The following is a 21975-nucleotide window of genomic DNA, read 5'->3' as shown; positions in this document are numbered from 1 at the left end:
TGTAACATGCATTAAAAACAATGATAAATAAATAATTTTTTTTTAATTTCTCCAAAAATTTTTTCAAACTAATGTCAGAAGTGGGATTCGAACCCACGCCCACAAGAGTGGACTGCGACCTGAACGCAGCGCCTTAGACCACTCGGCCATCCTGACTTGATGCAGCAAGTGGCAGATAATACATTTAACTGTACCGTTAATATTAATCTTGCATAAAAATTTATATTTAGAATATAATTAAATTATTTCATTTTTGCTTGTAAAATATGAAAATAAGGAATTCTTGAGTGTACAAATGTAAAAAAAATCTTATAAAATTTTTAGTACTCTCATATTATATTCAATTAAGAAAATAAATGAATCCCCTAAAATATTTCTCTCAGTACGGATCTACTAATATACAGTACCTGTATGCAGTTAATGATTGTACTTTTTTGATATCTACATATATGAACTTTTAATATGATAACATACTTTTCATAATGAATATGGGCGAATCTGTATTACATTGTAAGTTTTCTTCGAGATATTTCTGTATTATAGGCATAGTCATCTATAGTTATGAGTGCAACACGTATAAAAAATGGCTCGCGTCCACACTAAACTTTAATTTTAGTACAGAATAGAAAATTTTAGTTAGTGTCTTTTTTGAGCACTAAAGTTAAAGTGTTTTTTATTTTAAAAAAATTAAGTTTTTGTACATACAAAATGAGAATTATAAATTAAATTTTGCGAACAATTTTATTTTTTATAAATATATTTTGAACTTAAAATTTGATGCCAATTAGATTAAAAACAACAAAGAAATATATTAGAAATTTAATATAATGCAATTTTATAAATTATTACTTAAAATATTCTGTAATCTGGGTATAAAATTTCTAAATATTTTGTTTAATTATGATTTGATTAAATTCTATTTAAAAATTTTCATTTTTCGCAAAATTTTCCAAATGAACAGCAATTGAATGCGTCGTTAGATTTGGCTCTGAATTATAAAATATTTTATCACTCGTATCAGATAAATTTTCATCTGAGTAACTTCCAACTGAACGTGATATTCGCTGATCATTTCCAATAGAATTAATATTTGAAGGACTTCTTATAATGTAATCTGCAACATCAACAGATTTACTGGCAATTCCAGATGATATAGCAACTAAATTTAAGTCGGTTGATGATGCAGACTTTAATTGTTTCGAATTATGAATACTTTCATTATTTTGTTCGGAATTAGGTAACTGTAAAAGAAAATTGCCCATATTTCTGGGTCCATTTAATAATTGTAATAAGTTTTCTAAAGTTGCACGTGGATCGCAGTGCTCAATTCCATTACTTTGTAAATTTAACTGACCTATATTTTGATTAAGTAAGTAAATAGCATATAAAACCGATTTTGGAGGAGGATAAGTTCTAGTATAAAGCGGAAATTCTCTTGAATTATTTGGTAATTCTTTGATATTGTCATAAATTTTTGATCTCGAACCTTCGCATTTAATGTGATTTCGTAATGGAATATTTAATACAACGGAACACATTTGCACAACATGTGCAACATAACCAAGCGCCGAACTCAATGATATAGGAACTACAACAAATATTGAATCTTGTGGGTGCCCTGCGTCACATAATTCATCTGTATTTGGTAAGTAAATTTTGCATATTGTATATTTGTTCGATGTTTTTTTTTCGATTTGGAATATTTCTCTCAATTCATCACAAAACTGAGATTTCACTTGACGCAACATTGCTTGAGTCTTTAATAATGTTGTCCTTTTTTCAAGAACAGTGTCAAGACTTTCTTTAAGTAAGTGTTCTTTTTCTTTACTTAAATTTCTATATCTAGACATTAACCAAGATCCCATTTCTACATTTTTGTCACTTAACTCAGATAATTTTTTTTCTAATTTTTTATGGTTGTTATGCAGGCGAAGCTTTTCTTCTTTTAAAATTTGTATTCGAAATTTTGCATTTTCTATCTTCTTTTTAAGACCTTGCGCTTTCAAAACGTCCTCAGGTTTTATTTCAGCCTCTTGAAATAATAAACGGTTTAAGGTTCTTCCCATCGAATGCGAGCTTTTAGACTTGTTATAGTTGTGATAAATTGCTCCTGGTTTTATATTGGCTACCAACTGTAGACTAATACAATTAGCGCTCCTTAAATAGATATGTTCACTAATTTCTTTTAAATCTTTTAAACAAAGTTTTGATTTTCGTTGTTGTTTTTGAATTTCTAACAATTTCTCCAAATTGTAACTAGAACGAGTTTCGTTTAAATAGAAGCTGAATGAAAAATGACGAACTTTTAATTCCTCTACAAATTCTTTGACTTTATCTTCAATACTGCCAGGATCATTACTACTTGCTATGTTTTCCTCTGATAAGTTAGTGTATCTTCTTTTTCCAGCTAACGTAACAGCCTCGTGAAAACTATGAGTGGTTTGTATGCCAAGACTACTGCTCAAATTGGGTAAAAGCGTGTTATGTATATTATCGCTAGAATTTCTAATATCACAGTTTCTATTTAAAAGTGAATCATCACTACCGTATGTTAATTCATTTTTAAAATTTTTATTCCCTAAATAATTAGAAGTAGAATCATAATTTCTATATACATGGAATTGTTTTCTTGAGTTTATATTTCCGACATTATCTTGTCGTACTTGACTTATTGTTTCAACTTTAGTTTTTACTAATGTAATTTTATTGGGTGATGTAAAATAACTACCGTGAATTTGAAATAATAGTGTATTTGGTTTAAATTTGTATTCAGATCGTTTTATTAAAATCAGGCCTGAAAAATTTACCCCCCAGACAAAAAGCATTTCATCCTCACACTTCTCCAATACACTTGTGTTTGAATCCTCTTCAGAGTATGCATTATTTTTCCATTCGATTTGTTCCAATGATTTCTGCCACACTTTGACACATATACTACGACAAGGTATTTTATTAAATAAATCGCTATCAATTTCAGCCCAATTGGCACTTCCATTTCCAAGAAGCGTAGTTAATTCGCTTCTATAAATGGGATCTCCATTCAAATTGTGGTGCAATGTGTAATAAATTTTGCATTGAGTTCTCACTTTATTTTGAGTGCATTCAATATTTTCTCCTATAATTTTTATCACATTTCTTAATCGAAGTTGCTGTGTTAACAAAGGCATCCAATCACGACAATGAGGACGAGTAAACATAATACTTATTTTAATATAACAACTTCTTTTTACGTAAACATCAATTTTGATAATTTTTAATATTATTTACTTGCAAATATTCGTGTTTGCATAACAAAGCTTAAAAAATAAAATTTTATATTAACCAAAATATCACTTCGAGTAGTTATTTTTTTTTTATCCAATTGTCAATAAGTTCTAAAAAAATGACAGTTGTCAAAATTAAGAGTGTCAATGAAATAAAGTTGTACCAACGTAACTACCTGTGATATTTGAACGTTTAATGTTAATCGTCTACTATGGTTTTTATTTACAGTTTATACTTAACAAAATACTCGAAGTAAATAAAATTTGATCAAGTTTAAAGCAAAATTAAAGTTATTCATTTATGTTAAATAACTATTTTTAAATTGGCAAATTTATTAAGAATAATTTTATTATCTTTCTCAACTAACATTTATAACTATAACAAGCAATACTTAACCGCGGGGGAGAAGATTTGGTCGCAGAAGAAAGAATAGTAATTTATTGGATTTAGAATTCGAATTAAAAAAAAGTTAAGTGAAAAAAAAGCTCACGAGAAAAACATTTTTTTGCTTTTTGACATAAAACCCAGTGTGTTGAAGGAACTTAAAATACAAAAAACTTATGAAGAAATTATAAACATATTTGCAAAAAATTAATTATTGAACCATAAAAATTAAAATCACAACAGTAGAAAGAAATGGGAAGTGAAATAAAAGGTCTGCCCAGTATAAAAAAGCTTAAAAACATAATATTTTTTGAGAAATGTGAGAAAATTATGACGTCATCGTTTTCCGAATGTTTGAAGTTTTTTAGTTTTGTAGTGTTTTAAAAATTTATAAAATCATGTTTTTCTTAGTTATATCAGAACTCAAAAGGTTTTATTTTTCAAAAAACTTTTAATTAAAAGAACAATAAACAAAACGAATTCACAAATTGTTTTTTCTAAATTTCACACGTTTATAATCCAAAATCAACATTTTTTCTTTTTTGTGTGTAGATATGACTAAAAAATTCATTGTTTATAAAAATAGAACGGCTCATTCTAATACATGTAATATACAACATATAAAGCTGTCAATTTAAAAAAAATTTAGTATTTTTTGGCGGGCAAAATTTCTTTTGGCAATAGATTATTCCGAGAATATGAAAATGGAAACTCTGTTTTTTTTTTCAGGCGGAAAAAATTTTTGTACAATCACTACGTTTATTTCCGAAACGAATGCCCACCACCGTACACTGGTAGCAAACTTCGAACCTAATATGTATACTATATTGTTTTAAAGCATTATTTTGAATTACATAATGCCATAGAGTTTAGATCTTGACATATTTCTGTCAGCAGCCGTGGTGTAAATTCATACGTAAACCTGAATATTGAAATTATTATCTTGGCATAACAAAATTATCGGCAATCCCTGATATTAATCATAGTTTAAATACATATTAGTCAAAAATATGCATGTATGTATGTATACTTTGTACAAACAGAAAATCGTATAATCTATTAAAATGATTAGAAATCCTACTAATTTATTGTATGAAGGTTTTGTTTTAAAATATTTTATGTCATTACGAGGAATTATACCGAATATTAATGAATTTTAATTTTATTTTAAGAGTTTGGCTTATAACAAATACATACATATGTACATTTTCAAATCATAACATAAATAAAAGAAAAAATACATATACACAAGTTATTTTATATACACTTTGTCACATGCGTAACTTAAATATTAAACATTTGGATTCCAATTACTGCCATCTTCTGGTAGGAGATTGTTTGTTAATAGTAAAAAAATATCTGTAATCCACCATATGCCTAAGCCCCCAAGAGTTAATAATTTCCCAACAGCTGTCCCAGTTTGCCCTAAGCAAAATCTATCCATACCTGGAAGACATACTCTTTTTAGGGAAACAAGCGAAAATTTTTTATTAGCCTACCTAAAAATCCAAGCAAAATCGAATATATTAATGTTGTGACAAAATAATGATCAGTGTATCTGACACAAGGAACTCCTTCACGATCGAACTCTGTACTGCCAAAACATTCTATATTAGGTAAAACTGTACAAAGCACCTAAGATATTTTCGATTTAAGAATATGAATTTTTGTATTAGGAAATGTAAAAATAACAAATACTTTTGCTTTTTCGACATCATCATAATATATTCCACCAAATTTAACGCAACCATAACCGGTTTCATTTTTAGCACTAACATTCCCTTTATGATCGTATGGCTCATTACATTCAACGAATTCATCCGGAAGAAAAGAGCACTTCACCTGCAATTAAAAATGATGACATGAAACAGATTTAATACAGAATACAAACAAGAGGGTCGAATACAAATAGAACAGAATACAAATTTACCAAGGGTCCAAGAGGGTCGAATCCTTCTATCTTGTTCCCATTTCCGTTGCAATAAATATATTTAAAATTATTGACAAATAATATTATAAAAAATCCGATCGCTGACAAAATCATTTCATCGCGTTTTCTGAAGTGTCACAGATAAAACAGCATGATAAACTTAATAAAAAATTACAATATTATTATCTTAAAGAATAATTAATAGAACTTTATGATCAACACAAATTATTATTACAAATTAATTTGTATTTGATATTTGTGTAAATAAACATAAAATACAAAAACTGCAGAATGAAAGAAAGCAAATAGCAATTCAATTTTGATTCAATGTTTTTCTTTATACTTCGAAAAAAATGAATTTCTTAAACTTCAAAATAAACGTCAACTAAGTGTTGCCTAAGTGTTGAATCAAAATAAATTATGTTCGGTTAAATTTTTTAAACCAGATCTTGAAATTACAAAAAATCTGCTGATAAGATTATAGAATAAGAAACAACAAAAAAAAAATTTGTTAACCTACTCGGTTCTCATGCTGCGGTGGGGTGAAAAAAATTGAGCTAGCCAGTAAATGTATTACAGTCAAATTTCTTTAAGTTGAAATCGTTTGAGTTAAGAATTTTGATTTTAGAGACTCAGACATAAAAGTTCTTCAGAATGGTGTTGCTATCGCATGCGAATTATTCAAATGCTTAAATTATTACTTTATTCTTAATTAAATTAAGAATTAAATCAAAATTATAGTTAAAACTTCAAATCGAAATATGAGTTTCTAATATATACATATATTAGTGATATATTTGTCTCTAGCTTCTGATATTTTATAAATTATTTTTAATTTTAATTGAATGGGCTCAGGCTTCAGCTTTTTGATATATTAAGGGTGAAACAATGAACTACAGCGATTTGTTCATATATGATTGTTTGCATAACAAATTTGTTTAAAAACATAACAGTAGCTTTCTGTAAACCGAGAATGAAATTACTTATTAAGTGATATACTGGTTTTACTTTTCATAATATTCCATATTACTTCATAATAGTCCACCATTGATTACTATTTCTAGTTTTGGTTGAATTTTCGAAATATGTACATACGTCATACTTATATGTACATATATGTATTCTTATTTAATAGGTACATATGTATATACATAAACATATGCATGTGTGTGTATGTAGTAACTATGTACGCAGCAATCTTTTTATTATTACAGAAGTTTATGCTAAGTACAACAATTTTCAATTCATACAGAAATTTATGTATACCATTCGTCACCTAACATTATGTTTACTTTATTTGATGCGAAAAAAACTTTTTTGTACTCTTTTTCCAAAGAATACACTTTTTTACACTTTTTTGATAAGAAAAAGAGTCCCTCTCATTTATTTTAGCTCATTGTTAAAAAAATTGTGCTTGTAGTTTGCAATGAAAGAATTTTGCATAGTTTGAAGTTTTCTAGATTAAATAGAGCAATGTTACCTTATTAATAAATAATTATTTGATAATAGGAATGGCTTAATCATGAATACCGTTAAAGAGTTGGTATTTGTAAAATATAACTTTAAAATGTAAAATATAACTTCATCTAAGTTTATGAAGTATCAAACAAAAGTATGTTATATTTGATTCATTAATAATATTTTTTATGTTTTTAATAGTTATTTTGTCTTTTTACTAACATATATACATATTTTTGTTTGTATAAAAATATTTATTTTTCAAACAAAAACTTTTCATGTACATTTATCAAATTATACACTTTTTTATAAAATATGTACGTTACATATATTTCAAGTAGAATTCTCTTTCACTCATAAAAGTACGCATTTAAAAAAAAAACTATATGGGAACTCTATACATGTGTAATGTAGGTATATATAATATATATGTATGTATGCATATTTAATTTAAAATTTTAAATATGTTATTATAATCTATTATATCTTTTAGTGAGTTATTTTTTAAACTTTTATTGATTAAATTATTAACTAAAATATCTAAGGCTCCGCGGTGTAATGGTTACACACCTGTATCGTCTTGAGGTTGTGTTTTCTAGTAAATCACACCTCAAATAAAATTCAGGAGATTGTGTGTTCGAATCACACCGGACGCCCTTTATTTTATTTTTTTTGCTAGTAAACGTTTTTTGCCAGTAAATTTAAATTTATTATTTTCCGTTTCGTTTTATTTAATTTTGAGTTTTTAAATTTACATTATGGATGTACGTATATATGTATGTATGTATATACCCTGATTTTTAATTGAGTACATCTATTGAATCTATTATCTATAAGTACATTGCCCATATTAGGGTCGACCATTTGATTTGTTCGTTTTCGTTTTCGATCACAAAAAAAAAATTTTCAGTCTAAGAGTTCGAGTTGAATCTCCAAGTTTTATATGAAATATTCATTTGAACTTCAAATTAATCTTTGAATAAGAATCAACTAAAAACTCTTAAATTCGTTAATGTATTATTATATAAAATTATCACCATTATGGAAATAAGTTTGGGAAAAAGAAATCTTAGAAAGTTTTAAACAAGTTTTAAAAGCAAACTTAATGGAAATAGTTGAAAACTTGGACAGAAAGTTGAATCAATATAAGCGTTATTTTATTTTATTTGATTTTAATTCGATCAAGATATTGTAATCAACGGTATGCGTGTTTAACATTCTTTGTTTTTATATACATAATGTTTTTTTTTTCAAATATATAAATATAAAGGAAATAAAAAAGTTTTTTATAGCATTGTTATTTCCATTGAGTATTTCATTAAACAACTTTTAAGAAGAGGTCTTTTTTCCAAAAAATTTAAGTTGTTTCGTCCTTTAACTAATCGCTAACACCTAAGAGTTATAGAGTAACATAGCTAAGAGTTATGTCACGCGAAGAGATTCAATGCGACTTAATATTTACCCAGAATACCATTAAATGATACTTCCCTAATATGTTATTGAATACATATGTATGTACATACTCGTAATGTAGCATTTAACTCAAATAACATTTTAAGCCAAAGTAAAATAAATTTTTGCACATACACTAAATCATAAAAATTCAGTTTGAAAAAAACAAATTTGGAGCAGTTCACAAAACTTTTGGAACTAATAGGAACTCATTAATCGTTTGTACATCATCGTATTCTCTAATGTTTCACTCCTAATATTGGTTCATTTATTAATATAGAATTAATTTACACTAGTTGAAATTTTATTTCTAGAATTGTGCGTGGGAATTTTTTTTTTGCGAATACAGTTTTATGGAATATTCGTATAACCTAAGGTATTCTCTTTTATTAATTATTAATTAATATAACATTTATTTGAATACATCATATAGAATAGAACTCAATATATTTTATTGGTTCTGTAAACCTGTTGCTCAGCTTAACGTTAAGTAAATAGTAAAAACATTTATTGCTATTTTAAATTGAAAAGTCTTAAAAATTATTTTTGTTTAATTACTTTTATACACTAGTTTTATGATATTAAATTGAAGGCGCTGTGGTGTAATGGTTTGCACACCCGAATGATTTTTAATCGACTCGGGAGGTAGTGTGTTCGAATCACACCAGCTGCCATTGACTTTTTTTTTTAAATTTAATTCTTTTTTATTGAATTTTAAATATACAAGAATTATCAAATAAAAGTACCAAATTTCTTTTTTATTAGTAAGAGTAAAAATGTTATTTTTAACATAAAATTTATTAATACATAATCTGCAGGTAAAAATTATTTATACACAAAAATTTCAGTCGGTTATTGTATTTTCTTTTTTTTTCATATTGTTTGTCAAAGTAAGTGGGTCAATATTAGGCAAACCTCCTTCACTTTCCGAACCTTTTCCTTCACTGAATATTGTCAGTTCTAAGTCTTTTCGAGTTCCTAATATCTTTAAGGTATTTTGCATGAAAGTTTCAGGTATTTCATAGCGTGTACAGCCTTTAACTGTAGAATTTGATGAACTTGGAATTGTTTGGAGTAAATCACTTTTTGTGTTTTGTTTAAAGTCGATAACACTGCTATCTTTCCCGATTTCAATTTCGTAGGGATGTTTTGTCGATTCTAGTATTTTGACGAATTCACTTTTCATTTCAGCATCAGTAAGGTTTGAATTTCTTTTATTGATTGAAGAATTTTTAATTTTATCTTTATTACTGTTTTTAGATTCAGCAGAAACGGAAGAAGACTTTGATTTGGATGAACGGGATGCAATAGAATCCGGAGAAATATTACTTTTTTCAATTTTTATTTGATTTTCATTGGCTTCGAACGCAGCATCTATAGGCAATTGTATATACGAAGGCGTAAAAATTTTTACATCAAGAAAGGCACATAACTCCCCGATTCCATCTACAGCCTGACATAAGTCATCTGGTCCATTACGAGAATATTTACGTAAGGTTTCCAAATATTTTTTTAATTTCAGCTGACTAACGTTAATAATAGTTTGAGCGTTTTGTAACTGTAGTCGCAAATACTCAGAACTCTAAAAATACATTGTTTAAATAAATTTTAAAATGAAAAAAGTGCTTTTTACCCCTACAGAATAACCATCTAATATCACATTTTCGGCAGCGTTATTGGAAGCTTTGAATTTTTCTATACGAATTAAATTTTCCATATTCGCTTGGTGTAACTTTTCCACTGTATTATTAGTGTCATTTTGTCGTATTGGACTTTCTGAGTTTCCATTGTTTTTTGGGCTACCAGTGTTATTGCGCTTGATTGTTAAAGACGACGAACGATCCCTTCGCGAGGTCTCTGTTTCAACCGAAACACTATCTTCACTAACAGAAGATTTAAGAGCCTTTTGTTGTTTTCTGGGCAGTGTATTAGTCTGACGAAACTGTGGAAACTGATAGGAATGTGTTTTTTGCCTTTGCTTTGAATTTTCATTTTCAATGGGCAAGTAGATAAAAGCATTGTGCGGTTGTTCAAAGTCCTGATCAAATTTAAATGATATATTATTTTATTAATTCTAAAATATTACTCTTAATAATACTTACTGCTGGAAAGCACATGTATAAAGCGTGACGTAAAACCAGTCCGATGTCAATATTATTTGGGTATCTCATCAGTAAAGTGAGGCAAGATGTATAATCATTCAAAATTACTGAAATTATATGCTTTAAATTACTAACTGGGTTATTAAGTATGAAGAAAAGTATACATTTATCCCTAATTCTAATAAGCATGGCAACAAGTATGTAATTTGGTAGTTGAAAATTATCGCTTTCAGCGAAAATGGCATCCCACAGCATTAAGAGATCAAGTAATGGAAATTCGCGGCCAAAAAGTAAACGTAACCAACGACTGTAACAGTAAAAAATATGTAAAATAAGAACTAATATTTGCTACATTATATTAATCGAACTAACATCCCAAACAAATGTAAAGGAATTTCCAGTTCTTGAAGATGATTGTATAAATATGGATCTTCTTTACGTAAAATATTTTCTCTGATATAATTCAATTGACCTATCACTTCTACTTCGGATGTTTGCTTGAAATCATCGCCTACATTAACTGCAGGGAAATGCCCTTCAGTTGTCGGTATCATATTTGCGATACGATAATAAGATTCAATAGAAGACATCAACCGAGAAAAAATCGAACTAGAAATTAATGAGATGAAAAATAATTCAATTTATTTGTTTGAAATTCACTTACTAACAATCTTCTTCCAAAAAATCCGGATTTAAAACAGTAGCTAAGAGATTGCTGAAATTAAAAAAATTATTAAATAGTTAAAAATTTCGATTTTGTTTACTCAATATTTTCGGAAAGTTCCTTGAAATGAAGTAAAGATTGATGGTCGTAAAACATCACAAATAATATTGGTGCCAAAATTTCGTGCATTCCTTGTCTATATGACATATAAGGATGTTCTCGAGCATAGTAAAACAAAATGTTAGTCATAGCATCTTGCACAAACGGCTTTCGAAAGAAATCTACACCAGGAAATGTTCTCACAACATCTTGTTTTATGATAGAAAACAATTCCTGATCCCCGAAGTACTGATTCCATAAACTCTTTGAAAGTTTGAAAATAAAAGTACGTAAATAAATATGTGATTTTATGGAATCAAAAAAATTTGTGTTAAAGACTTACTTGCTTAGATTGTGATAAAGGGTTATCATTCACTAAGACGTTGTTATGAGGGTTTTTTGCAAATTCTTCTTTTAAGTTTTGATACCTACAATTAAAATTTTAAATACTATAGGGAGTGCATAACTTTTCGCTGTTTCTCTCTTTACCTTCTTCGTTGTTGTTCTCTTTGATCCAGCCAATCCAATGGATTAGAAGACAGGACCCTCAAAAGTACTGACCAACAAACACTGCGAAATTTTGAAACTTTCAAATCACCGTTATAAGCTAATTGACGCAATTGATCTACATTGGGATCAAGACTTGCTATCAAATAGTTCCACTCATTTCTATTAATTTTTTTCTTTAGTAAAATTAAGAATAAACTTAAAACAAACTATTTGGTTTCACCTATATTTTTCACCTGATGACATGAAACTTTCAACCTTGTCAAGTTCAGTAGCCTCCATTCCCGTTTGTGTCTGCATAGAGATTTAAGTCCAAGCAAGTTACTAAAAATTTACAATTCTATTTATCAGCTTGGAAAATTTTAATTTTATTTTCGTTAAGATAAGCTAATTTCGTTTTCTGTTTATTTTCATTTTCTCTTATTGTTTATTTTTAATTCTGAAGAACAAATGCAAGCATGCATGTACAGACATACAAAAATATTTTATTTTTTAGTTTTCAGACAGTGTTTTATTATAATATAAAAATAGTTAAATAATAATATAACAACGTCATCGAGAACCTATAAAACTTATAACTTTCCAACAAATATGTAACTATTTCCTTAGAGCTAATTCTAACTACTGAGTAATTTCTTTGCTACATTATCTTGTTGTGTATATACTTGTCAAATGTCAGCTGAGTTTTTTGTCATTATGAATTTTATGAATAACATATATTTAGGATAAAGGTGAAATCAATCAATTTTTGAAATATTTGAGTTAGAACGATCTTGGCATTAACGTTAAATGTGTAAGACGGAATTTAAATATGTTAACCTACATAATGAAGGTACATATGTATATCTGAGAAGTAAGAATATATACAGATTCTTCTTATATGTATTAAAAAAGTTCATAAGTTCACCCACATAAAATAAATAGATTTATAATAGCTTTATTTTATAAGAACTGATTTAAATTTTAATCAGACAATTGAATATTACAATTAAAAACTTATACTTTAGCTTGATTTGCCAATGCCCCTAAATCTGCAATACATTTATTTAAAGTTTCCTTTTCCTGCGCTGGAGTAATCGATTTTAAAACATTATCAACAACCCACTGTACAAGATGTTTTTGACTGATACGTCTTTCGACATGGCGGCATTCTACTTGATAATCCAAACGTTTTTTAACCTACATACATATAATAAGTTCTTAAATTAAGAAAAACTAAAATTACAATAAACTGAAGCATACTTCTCTGTACACGTTCATGATGCGTTCTCTATAAGCAGCTTCAAGTTGTAAGCCCACATTTTCACGCTTAGCATCCATCAACTGCAGCGCACCTTCAGCACGCCATTGCTCTTTCTTTTCATCTTCAATAGCATCCGCTAGAGCTTGCAATTCAGCTTTTCGGCCGTCAGACCATTCAGCTTCAATCCTCTATTTAATTTTTGTTATCAAAAAAGAAAAATTAAATTTTACAAGATTTTTCTACAACAAAATATTATGTTGCATTGCTGTCTTTTAAACTTACATCGATTTCTTTATCACAATATGCTGCTATGCCTGGACCTAATTTTTTTACAGCGATTACTGCCATAATTGCAAGTGATAAACCACTGTAAAATTCATGTTCCATAACGTAAATTTCTTTGGAACACAAGTAAGTGAGTAAACCGACACCAAAGACATATGGACCTGTTACACCAGTTTTGCTGTAAAATGCGGTGAACCATTCTTCTGGAATGAAACCCAAACGAACTTTGCCAGGTTCAATGGGACGTACCATCCTTTCGGAATCTGGGCCAGAACTGGCATATCGTGTCGCAATTAATCCTAAGGGCCGTTTGGCTGAAAATAAGGAATATAGTAAATTTTTGTTTTATGGTTCAAAGCATGAAAAATGATTACATAAACTTTTTTAATTGACAATATGACAAAAAAATTATAATCGATTGCTTCTCGTAATTAATTATGATAATAAATATTACCAGAGCCAACTTACCGGAAAGAAGGGCAACCCTTGAAAGCATTTTTTAAAATTTAGTTATAAAATAAATTTTTATTCAGATTATTGAAAAACGCACGGTGTAGTTTTAATAGCCCTTGCTGTCAAAGATTACGAAAATCAGTGCGAGTATTCTTGTGACGTTTATACTAAAATAAAAATTGACAGCTTTTGACAAGTAAGTTGCTAAACTTTGTGTAAAATTGTGAAGAGATGCCAGTAGAAAAAAAAATGTTAAGAAAAACAAAGTAAACCTGAACTGTAATGAATTTTAAAAGCTTTTTGATAATTCAGTTCTAACTTAGCATTAAATGGGTCTATGTTTGAAAATAAAGTACTGTACGTTTTTGATTTTACTGAAGTCGAATTTACAATATTAATTGCAATAGATTTCTTTTAAATTTTGTTATTACTTTAATAAAAAATTTAAATTTATATTTCAGGGAACTGAAAATAATAAAATATTTAATGTGGTTTCATTTTTCAAAATTTAAAAAACATTATAACAAGAGTAGAACTTTCACAACTAAATGACCCTTTTTATACCCTGCACTTCGTGAAGGGTATATTAACTTTGGTATGGAGTTTGTAACTACTTGAAGGAGTCATCTGCGGTATGGACATATATATATATTCTTGCTCAGCGTAAAATTCTGCGTCGATTTAGACATGTCCGTCCGTCCGTCCGTCCGTCCGTCCGATCGCACGATAACTCAAAAACCAATAATGCAATCGACACCAAACTTTCACAAGTTTTTTCTTTTGTGGCAAGGACGAACCCTATTGTTATTGGACTAAGTCGGACAACGGGTTCGGGTAGCTGCCATACAACTCCAAGAGTTTATTTTAAATATTTCAAAAACTAATAAAGCTATAAATATAAAATTTTGTATACATGTGTCCAATTATATTCTACACATGCTCTAAAAATTATAATGGGATAGCTGCACCGGTTCGGGTGGCTGCCATACAACTCCAACAGCAAATTTTTTATATTCGGCAAAATTATAAAGTCAGATTCATGAAACTTGGCAGTCATGTGTCCAATTATAGGTCAAATATATTTCCGAAGTTTTGGAGGAATTGCTTGACAGGTTCGGGTACCTGCCATACAACTCCATAAGCTAATTTTAAATATTTGGAAAAAGAATAAAGTCAGATTCATGAAACTTGGCAGTTGTGTGTCCGATTATAGATCAGATATATTTGTGAAGTTTTAGTGGAATTGCTTGACAGGTTCGGGTACTTGCCATACAACCCCAAAAGCTTATTTTAAATATTTGGAAAAATAATAAAGTCAAATTCATGAGACTTGGCAGTCGTGTGTCCAATTATGGGTCAGACATATTTCTAAAGTTTTGGTGCGATTGCTTGACAGGTTCGAGTAGCTCCCATACAAGTCTAAAAGCTTATTCTTAATATTTGGAAAAATAATAAAGTCAGATTCATGAAACTTGGCAGTCATGTGTCCAATTATGGGTCAGACATATTTCCGAAGTTTTGGAGGAATTGCTTGACAGGTTCGGGTACCTGCCACACAACTCCATAAGCTAATTTTAAATATTTGGAAAAAGAATAAAGTCAGATTCATGAAACTTGGCAGTTGTGTGTCCGATTATAGATCAGATATATTTGTGAAGTTTTAGTGGAATTGCTTGACAGGTTCGGGTACTTGCCATACAACCCCAAAAGCTTATTTTAAATATTTGGAAAAATAATAAAGTCAAATTCATGAGACTTGGCAGTCGTGTGTCCAATTATGGGTCAGACATATTTCTAAAGTTTTGGTGCGATTGCTTGACAGGTTCGAGTGGCTCCCATACAAGTCTAAAAGCTTATTCTTAATATTTGGAAAAATAATAAAGTCAGATTCATGAAACTTGGCAGTCATATGTCCAATTATGGGTCAGACATATTTCTGAAGTTGTGGTGGAATTGCTTAACAGGTTCGAGTAGATCCCATACAAGTCTAAAAGCTTATTCTTAATATTTGGAAAAATAATAAAGTCAGATTCATGAAACTTGGCAGTTGTATGTCCGATTATAGATCAGATATATTTGTGAAGTTTTGATGGAATTGCTTAACAGGTTTAGGTACCTACCATACAACTCCAAAAGCTAATTTTAAATATTTTGAAAAATTATAAGGTCAGATTGATGAAACTTGGCAGTCGGATGTCCAATTTTAGGTCAGACATGTCCGTGAAGTTTCTATAGAATGATCTCACAGGTTCGAGTAATTGCTACTCAATAACGAAAGGTGCAGGGTATAATTCAATCGGTTTATACCGACTGAAACGTTTTTACTTGTTTTAAGCTAATATCAGAATTATAGTTTTTACAGCTGCGTCTATCTGTTGTCTGAGTTACTTAAGTTTAAAGTTACGAATGCTAAAGCATATTGCATCATCGAAAGAACCCTTTTCTTTACACTTTTTTTTTTTTTTTAAATTATACTCGGAAATTTACAAATTTTTTTTTCAGTGAATTTGAGTAAAAGTCCCATACACGAAACTGAATTAAATTTTACCTCAGTTAACTTGGTAAGCATTATTCCTGAGCCTTTTTGTTCATCAAAAATTATTTGATAAATTTGATTATATAACTTAAACATTAACGTTATCAAAAAATAATTCTGTTATTTTTTAATCAAGTTGTTTTTCCGACCGTATTGTGTAGGTATAGGTAGGTTATGTGATGGCAACAAATTTTGCATATCGAGTTTTCGGTGGGAATGCACTTCTCCATAGTAGGGAAGTGTAAGTAAACTATTTTTAGCAACCTGTCGGTCTGTCGGTCTGTGTGTTCACGCGAAAATTCAAAAATTCCTAACTTTTGGAAGAAATCAGGCATCAGCAACTGGACGTTTACTACGGGCCAAATATACATTTTTGTGTATATAAAGAGAAATAATCAACCGATTTCATGAAATTTAATATTTGAATTCCTCGTATTAAAACAATGGACTTGTAAATTTTTTGGAAAGATCAGGGCTCGAAAACTGATTTGCGGATCGATTTTATATTTTTCACCATATCTACGGAACGAATTGATGGAATTTTTTGAAATTTAGTATTTGAGTTCTGGTTAACTGGCGAGCATTTCTGGGAATTTGGGTAGCACAAAGCGAAACTCTACTAAGAGCCTAATTTACATTTTTCTGGGTATGTTAACTATAAGCTTACTAATGTCCTAAAAATTGGAAAGAAATATTTAAAAGACATTTTTATAATATTCTGTAACAGTTTCACTTAACTAGACAATATACAATGCGGTCGGTTATGTGCTGACCACATCAGATTTTTTATTATTCTTGGGGGTTTTTATTTTTTCATCTCGCTCAGGGTTTTCATATTAAACCCGTTTTTTTATATTATTTGTATGAGAGTGTTAATAAAATTGGAAAAATAAATTGATTAAATTTATTCAGAGTCAGGGTTGCCCCAGAAAAGATAAAAAAATACCATATTGGTTTTAAAAAAGTTATCAAACTAAGAAAAATATTTTTAAGCTAATCACAGTATTAGCTTATATGCTCACCAGTGAAAACAAAAGATAATAAATCAATTTTTATTGCTGCCAAAGGAGAGAAAATCTAAGATAGCAAGCTTATACCATTATTATGCTCTTCATCCACTATTCACCTTGGTCATATAATACGTTGAACAACACGTTGATCTACATAGTCAAATTTTAAACGTTTCAAAAATACAGATATAGTTTTATACAACACACAAATTTACTACGCTCTCAAAAATTAAAATTTTTTAATATTTTCTTCACTCAGCTTCAGCGATAAATGGGTAATCAACTATTCGACCAAGGTTTTAAAGTGTTGAAAATTTGCAATGGACCAAGTTGAACAGTGGATGAACAACATTGACACGTGCTTTGAATATAATTTTTTTGTGATATATTGAGGCGCAACCATTTGGATACTTTTTTCTTTTAAATTTAGGTTGAGTGCAAAGATACCCAAATCTGCTAAAATGCCGAAATTGGCTACATTTGAAAATTTTGCTTAAGGTGATACATTACATGAAATGTGGAAACTGTTAAAAAGCTGCCAATATTAAATCGCAAAATGGCTTTATCTCCCAAAAATGTTACTTGCTCTTCCTGTATTTAAATCTAGGACGTTTAGATAAGAACGTACCAGAAATATTTTGCTATAAGGTAGGTGTAATAGAAAATGCGTTGGCTGTATACATATTTTTTAAAATTTTTTTCGTTTTCATGGTGAATCGTGTTTACCGCATAGTTCAACAGCTAAAGAACATATACATACGTAAGTATGTATTATCCTACCTTAATTTTTACATTTAAAATGTAATATAAGTTGTATGTAATTTCTTAAAGAATATTCTACAAATAACAAAACTGAACTTGTTGAATAAAGCAAATTAATATTAATAATAATATACTGTAAATAAAATAAGACGACTTAGTGTAATAATTTTACTTTATGAGGCTGGAAACATTTTAGATACATTTTTTGCTCGAAATCGGATACAATTTGTGCTTGCCGAGTGGGAGCAGTGGGCACAACGAAAGTTTTTTTTTATGTTCACCACTGAATATTGGATTTAATTGCTTAGTAAAAATGCATTGCGTATACATAACAATACATAGATATAACAAAATCACATATATGTATATTTTTTATATTAGGATGTTTCCACGATAAAAATAGCTTTTAAATAATTTAATAAAGATGTCCTTGGAGAACTTTTGGCAGTGATTAGTACATAAGTACATACATACATATGTCATATACCTTTTCTCAAAGGTGTAAGATTAAAATTGCTTAGCAATTATGTATGTATACATACATACATATATCTATTTTTAATACATAATATTTCAACTCATTGCATTTTTTATAAACCTAAACAAAAAAATTATTCAAAGATTTTAAAAATAATTTTGAATTGATGGATTAGATATATTTCTTTTATATTTGTGTAGGTAACTAATTAATATCCAATTATGATTTGCGAATTAATATCTTCATTGTTATTTCAATTAATTTAAGTATATTATTATTAAATTTATTATATTTTTTAATAAATTTTACGTATGCACGAACATCTTAGAGATAGCTACTAAAGCTATAATTTTTAAAGAAATATATGAAATTATTTTGAATCCTAAAAAAGAAAATATGTGTTCTTGGTGACATTGAGATACATCATCTTAATTATTATTAACAAATATCATTTTAATTGCAGAAACAAAAAATAATACATGTACATATAGGTAGATATAGAAATTTAAATTTGATATTTTACTTTTAGTTATCATTTCCAAATAATTTTACTTTGGTAGAAAAATCAAGTAAAGCTAATTTTATCAAAATTGAATTCGGCCAAATTTTAAGTTTAGAGATACCTTCTTTGTAAAGTTTTTAAGGACTTTTCAAACGATATGTTACATGACTATATTAACCCTTTGTTTTAAAAACCTTTTCTCAGAATCTGGGACCATGGAGTATCGATATTTGAAATAAGTTTTCGATCAAAGGTGGTAGAAATTTCGGAGATTTTTCCAACGATATCCCGTATGAACTTATTGGGCGAATATTTTTAAAGTTCTTACAAAATTCCACTGAACCAGTCTTACTTATTTTCACTATGTAAGCGCTTATTCAAAAGACAGGCGGAGATAGATCAGATAACGATTTATGATTTGATTCTGAACAAGAATAAATCGTTCTCCGAAGAAAGAAAAATAAGTCTTTAAAAATGCATATAAAATCTATATACTCGTATAATACATAGGCGGAATTAAAAAGTGTAATCGATTCAGAGATGCGTAACATAATAATTTTTTAGAATATTTCATAACTTAATTTCATAATATTGTATAATTATGTACTATTCGAATACATACATTACATGTTATTTATAAATGCATGTACACTTAAAGTTTAAAAATATTATTATGAACGAATTTACAAGCTTACAATATTCTTGAATTAAAAAATTATATTTGAATCTCAAATCAAAATTAAAATAGCATGAAGCGGTCAAGGCAATTTATTCGGCGTTTGTTGTTCTTCTTGGAGGAATAAACAACTAGAAAATATACATATATATGCGTACATATATTTATAAAATTATATTTTAAAGAGTTGATGTGGAAAAGTAAACTGTATTTAAGATATAAGATGAAAAATTCGAAAAAAATTATCTATATATATGTCTGCATTTATATAAGAGGTTCAGAAATGCACCTTGAAAGAAAAACCGCGATTATTATTAAAGTACAATATACCTTAAACATTTATGTATTGAAATATCCATACATTATGCTAACTAATTTATCAAATTTTTTTTTTCAAAATTAAGTACAAAGATTTTTATGAACATAATATTATGTATGTATATACTTATATATTTTATGCGAATAAATAAATTTGGTTTGGTTAACTTTGAGATATGTTATACGATATGAAATTTCTCTTTCTATAGTTGCATTTAATCAAAAACAAATATTCTTAATGAGTTTTCTGTATAAGGTGCCAATTTCAGAAGTCTAATGTATAGTAGTCTTTACACGGATTACAATTTTTTTTATTTATTACAATTCGTTCAACTTATGTTCTAATTTGTTCAAAAACTATGTAGCAAGATATTCATGAAGTTTGGAGTCTGATCGTCTATCTCACTATTTAATTTGGAAAATGAGAAGAAAGTGAGTAACTATCATATACTTGCATAATGTAATTTTCCAGTGAGAAAAATTACTTAGTACTGCGTATCTCGTTTTATTCTAAAATGCATACAAAATTTATTCACTTTGTTTTTGAAAGTGAGATAATTTGAAAAAAAATGCAAAAATCCAATTAAAAAAATCCATTAGAAAATACTGAGAATTCTGATTTGAAAGTAAATAAAAAGTGAGTAAAAAAGCAAGATCAGGCTGATAGTTCGAAATCTATCTAACAAGAACACATAAACGAACTGGCAATTTTATGATATGCGTTTTTATAATATAATTTGCTCAAGTATATATATAAAATAATTAAAGTGATTTTGGCGCGTGTGAATTTATTCTATTACTAAATCTACTACAATAATGGTTAAATTTTTAATGGAAAAAAATTTTATTTAATGTTGTTTTTCTTAAGTGTTGGTATAATGATTGCACTAAAATAAAGAATACAACAGAATTTGTGTTATACCCTTGAAAATTGCATCTTAAATATTGTGTTAAAAACAATAAAATTTTGCATATTGGGCTAAGAAGAATAATTATGTTTGAAATTTTACATCCGTTGTAAAATATTAACGTTCTGATATTAGAATTTTTTTAATACAATTTTAGAAATCTTTTGTACTTAACATCTTATATTTTTAAATTATGCAGTGAATTTATAAAACAATATTAGCATCATTCGTTTTTTTAATTTGTTAAGAAATGTAATATTGAAATTCAAAACAATTTTCTATTTATTTATTATAACATTTCAAAATATTTTATTTATTGAGTTAATTGGATTAATATTATTCAATCATTATTTTATTAACTTAAATAGAAACTTGCTTTATGAAATATGACGAAAAACACCACAGCTAAGTTTTTTAAAATTTATTCTTGATGCATTTATTCAAAAGTTGTTCTTGATTAGTACATTTTCCCAGTTAAAGTCTTCTTTGGGGTGTTTCGGTTTTGAAATTGATTTTACTGACGAGCGTCCAATTTTGAAAATTTTTCTCATAAATAAAGGAATATGACAAGTAGAGCTGACTTGGTAAGCTCTTATTAGAGTAAATTAAAATCTGTTTTGAGAAGTATCACATCTATTCAAAATGTGCTCATTTTCTGAAATATTTGAGTGTTAAGTCAATATTTAACTACATTTGTTTTCAATCATTTTTCTTTTAATTTTTTGCTCTAAGTAAACAACACACATAATCAGATTTTGATAGTAAATATTACACAATATGTTTATGATATAAACTGTGTCTAAAGCTATTAAAAACAATAGGTAAAACATATGACTCTTAAAACGACTTTGAGGTACAATAGCTCAAAAAGGGGATCATTAAAAGGTAAATAATTTCTAATATTTCTATAAGTTTATTCTATTATACTGCTTCAGAATTCCACC

The 21975-nt window shown here is 28.2% G+C and overlaps 4 protein-coding genes and 1 non-coding gene across 6 annotated transcripts; all 5 read right to left on the bottom strand.

Moving 5' to 3' along the window:
• Nucleotides 1-72: 72 nt before the first annotated feature.
• On the bottom strand, nt 73-156 carry Trnal-cag (transfer RNA leucine (anticodon CAG)). Its single transcript has one exon. It is a non-coding gene; the product is annotated as a tRNA-Leu (tRNA).
• Nucleotides 157-763: 607 nt separating this feature from the next.
• On the bottom strand, nt 764-3346 carry LOC129609962 (UV radiation resistance-associated gene protein). Its single transcript, XM_055522240.1, has one exon. It carries the CDS (start codon nt 3195-3197, stop codon nt 921-923), a length of 2277 nt encoding a protein of 758 aa, XP_055378215.1. The 5' UTR covers nt 3198-3346; the 3' UTR covers nt 764-920.
• A 1436-nt stretch (nt 3347-4782) lies between these two features.
• LOC129610103 (TM2 domain-containing protein CG11103) lies at nt 4783-5909 on the bottom strand. The gene is made up of 4 exons (XM_055522470.1): nt 5579-5909; nt 5347-5490; nt 5148-5283; nt 4783-5094 (listed from the first exon to the last, which is right to left on the bottom strand). The coding sequence occupies exons 1-4, from the start codon at nt 5690-5692 to the stop codon at nt 4940-4942; spliced, it is 549 nt and encodes a 182-aa protein (XP_055378445.1). The 5' UTR covers nt 5693-5909; the 3' UTR covers nt 4783-4939.
• A 3316-nt stretch (nt 5910-9225) lies between these two features.
• Nucleotides 9226-12790, bottom strand: LOC129610083 (TBC1 domain family member 5 homolog B). 2 transcript variants are annotated; one of them, XM_055522445.1, is made up of 10 exons: nt 12084-12790; nt 11843-12022; nt 11697-11781; nt 11355-11617; nt 11255-11305; nt 10963-11199; nt 10755-10897; nt 10591-10697; nt 10128-10526; nt 9226-10070 (listed from the first exon to the last, which is right to left on the bottom strand). In XM_055522445.1, exons 1-10 carry the CDS (start codon nt 12158-12160, stop codon nt 9333-9335), a joined length of 2280 nt encoding a protein of 759 aa, XP_055378420.1. In that variant the 5' UTR covers nt 12161-12790; the 3' UTR covers nt 9226-9332. The 2 variants fall into 2 exon arrangements, with proteins under 2 accessions (XP_055378420.1, XP_055378412.1); XM_055522437.1 differs by having other exon boundaries at nt 10122-10526; nt 12084-12789.
• LOC129610096 (ATP synthase subunit b, mitochondrial) lies at nt 12782-13999 on the bottom strand. Its single transcript, XM_055522458.1, has 4 exons — nt 13857-13999; nt 13386-13702; nt 13103-13291; nt 12782-13039 (listed from the first exon to the last, which is right to left on the bottom strand). The coding sequence occupies exons 1-4, from the start codon at nt 13882-13884 to the stop codon at nt 12857-12859; spliced, it is 717 nt and encodes a 238-aa protein (XP_055378433.1). The 5' UTR covers nt 13885-13999; the 3' UTR covers nt 12782-12856.
• Between the last annotated feature and the right edge of the window lie 7976 nt (nt 14000-21975).

Source organism: Condylostylus longicornis, unplaced genomic scaffold (assembly GCF_029603195.1).
Source record: "Condylostylus longicornis isolate FDR11 unplaced genomic scaffold, ASM2960319v2 ptg000004l, whole genome shotgun sequence".
In the NCBI taxonomy this organism is placed as follows: Eukaryota; Metazoa; Arthropoda; class Insecta; order Diptera; family Dolichopodidae; genus Condylostylus; species Condylostylus longicornis.
The sequence above is the reverse complement of the archived record's forward strand: the minus strand, read 5'-3'. Positions and strand labels throughout refer to the sequence as shown.

Bases quoted from the DNA above. Each gene is read 5' to 3' on its own strand.
- LOC129609962 (XM_055522240.1), bottom strand. From the start codon at position 3,197: ATGTTTACTCGTCCTCATTGTCGTGATTGGATGCCTTTGTTAACACAG.
- LOC129610103 (XM_055522470.1), bottom strand. From the start codon at position 5,692: ATGATTTTGTCAGCGATCGGATTTTTTATAATATTATTTGTCAATAAT. The intron at 5,284-5,346 runs GTATTTGTTATT...AAAATATCTTAG, and splicing joins ATGATGTCGAAAAAGCAAAA to GTGCTTTGTACAGTTTTACC. The intron at 5,095-5,147 runs GTAGGCTAATAA...TATGTCTTCCAG, and splicing joins GATTTTGCTTGGATTTTTAG to GTATGGATAGATTTTGCTTA.
- LOC129610083 (XM_055522437.1), bottom strand. From the start codon at position 12,160: ATGCAGACACAAACGGGAATGGAGGCTACTGAACTTGACAAGGTTGAA. The intron at 12,023-12,083 runs GTGAAACCAAAT...AAAAATTAATAG, and splicing joins TCATCAGGTGAAAAATATAG to AAATGAGTGGAACTATTTGA. The intron at 10,898-10,962 runs GTTAGTTCGATT...TTACTGTTACAG, and splicing joins CCTTTACATTTGTTTGGGAT to TCGTTGGTTACGTTTACTTT.
- LOC129610096 (XM_055522458.1), bottom strand. From the start codon at position 13,884: ATGCTTTCAAGGGTTGCCCTTCTTTCCG. The intron at 13,703-13,856 runs GTAAGTTGGCTC...CCTTATTTTCAG, and splicing joins AAGGGTTGCCCTTCTTTCCG to CCAAACGGCCCTTAGGATTA. The intron at 13,040-13,102 runs GTATGCTTCAGT...ATATGTATGTAG, and splicing joins TCATGAACGTGTACAGAGAA to GTTAAAAAACGTTTGGATTA.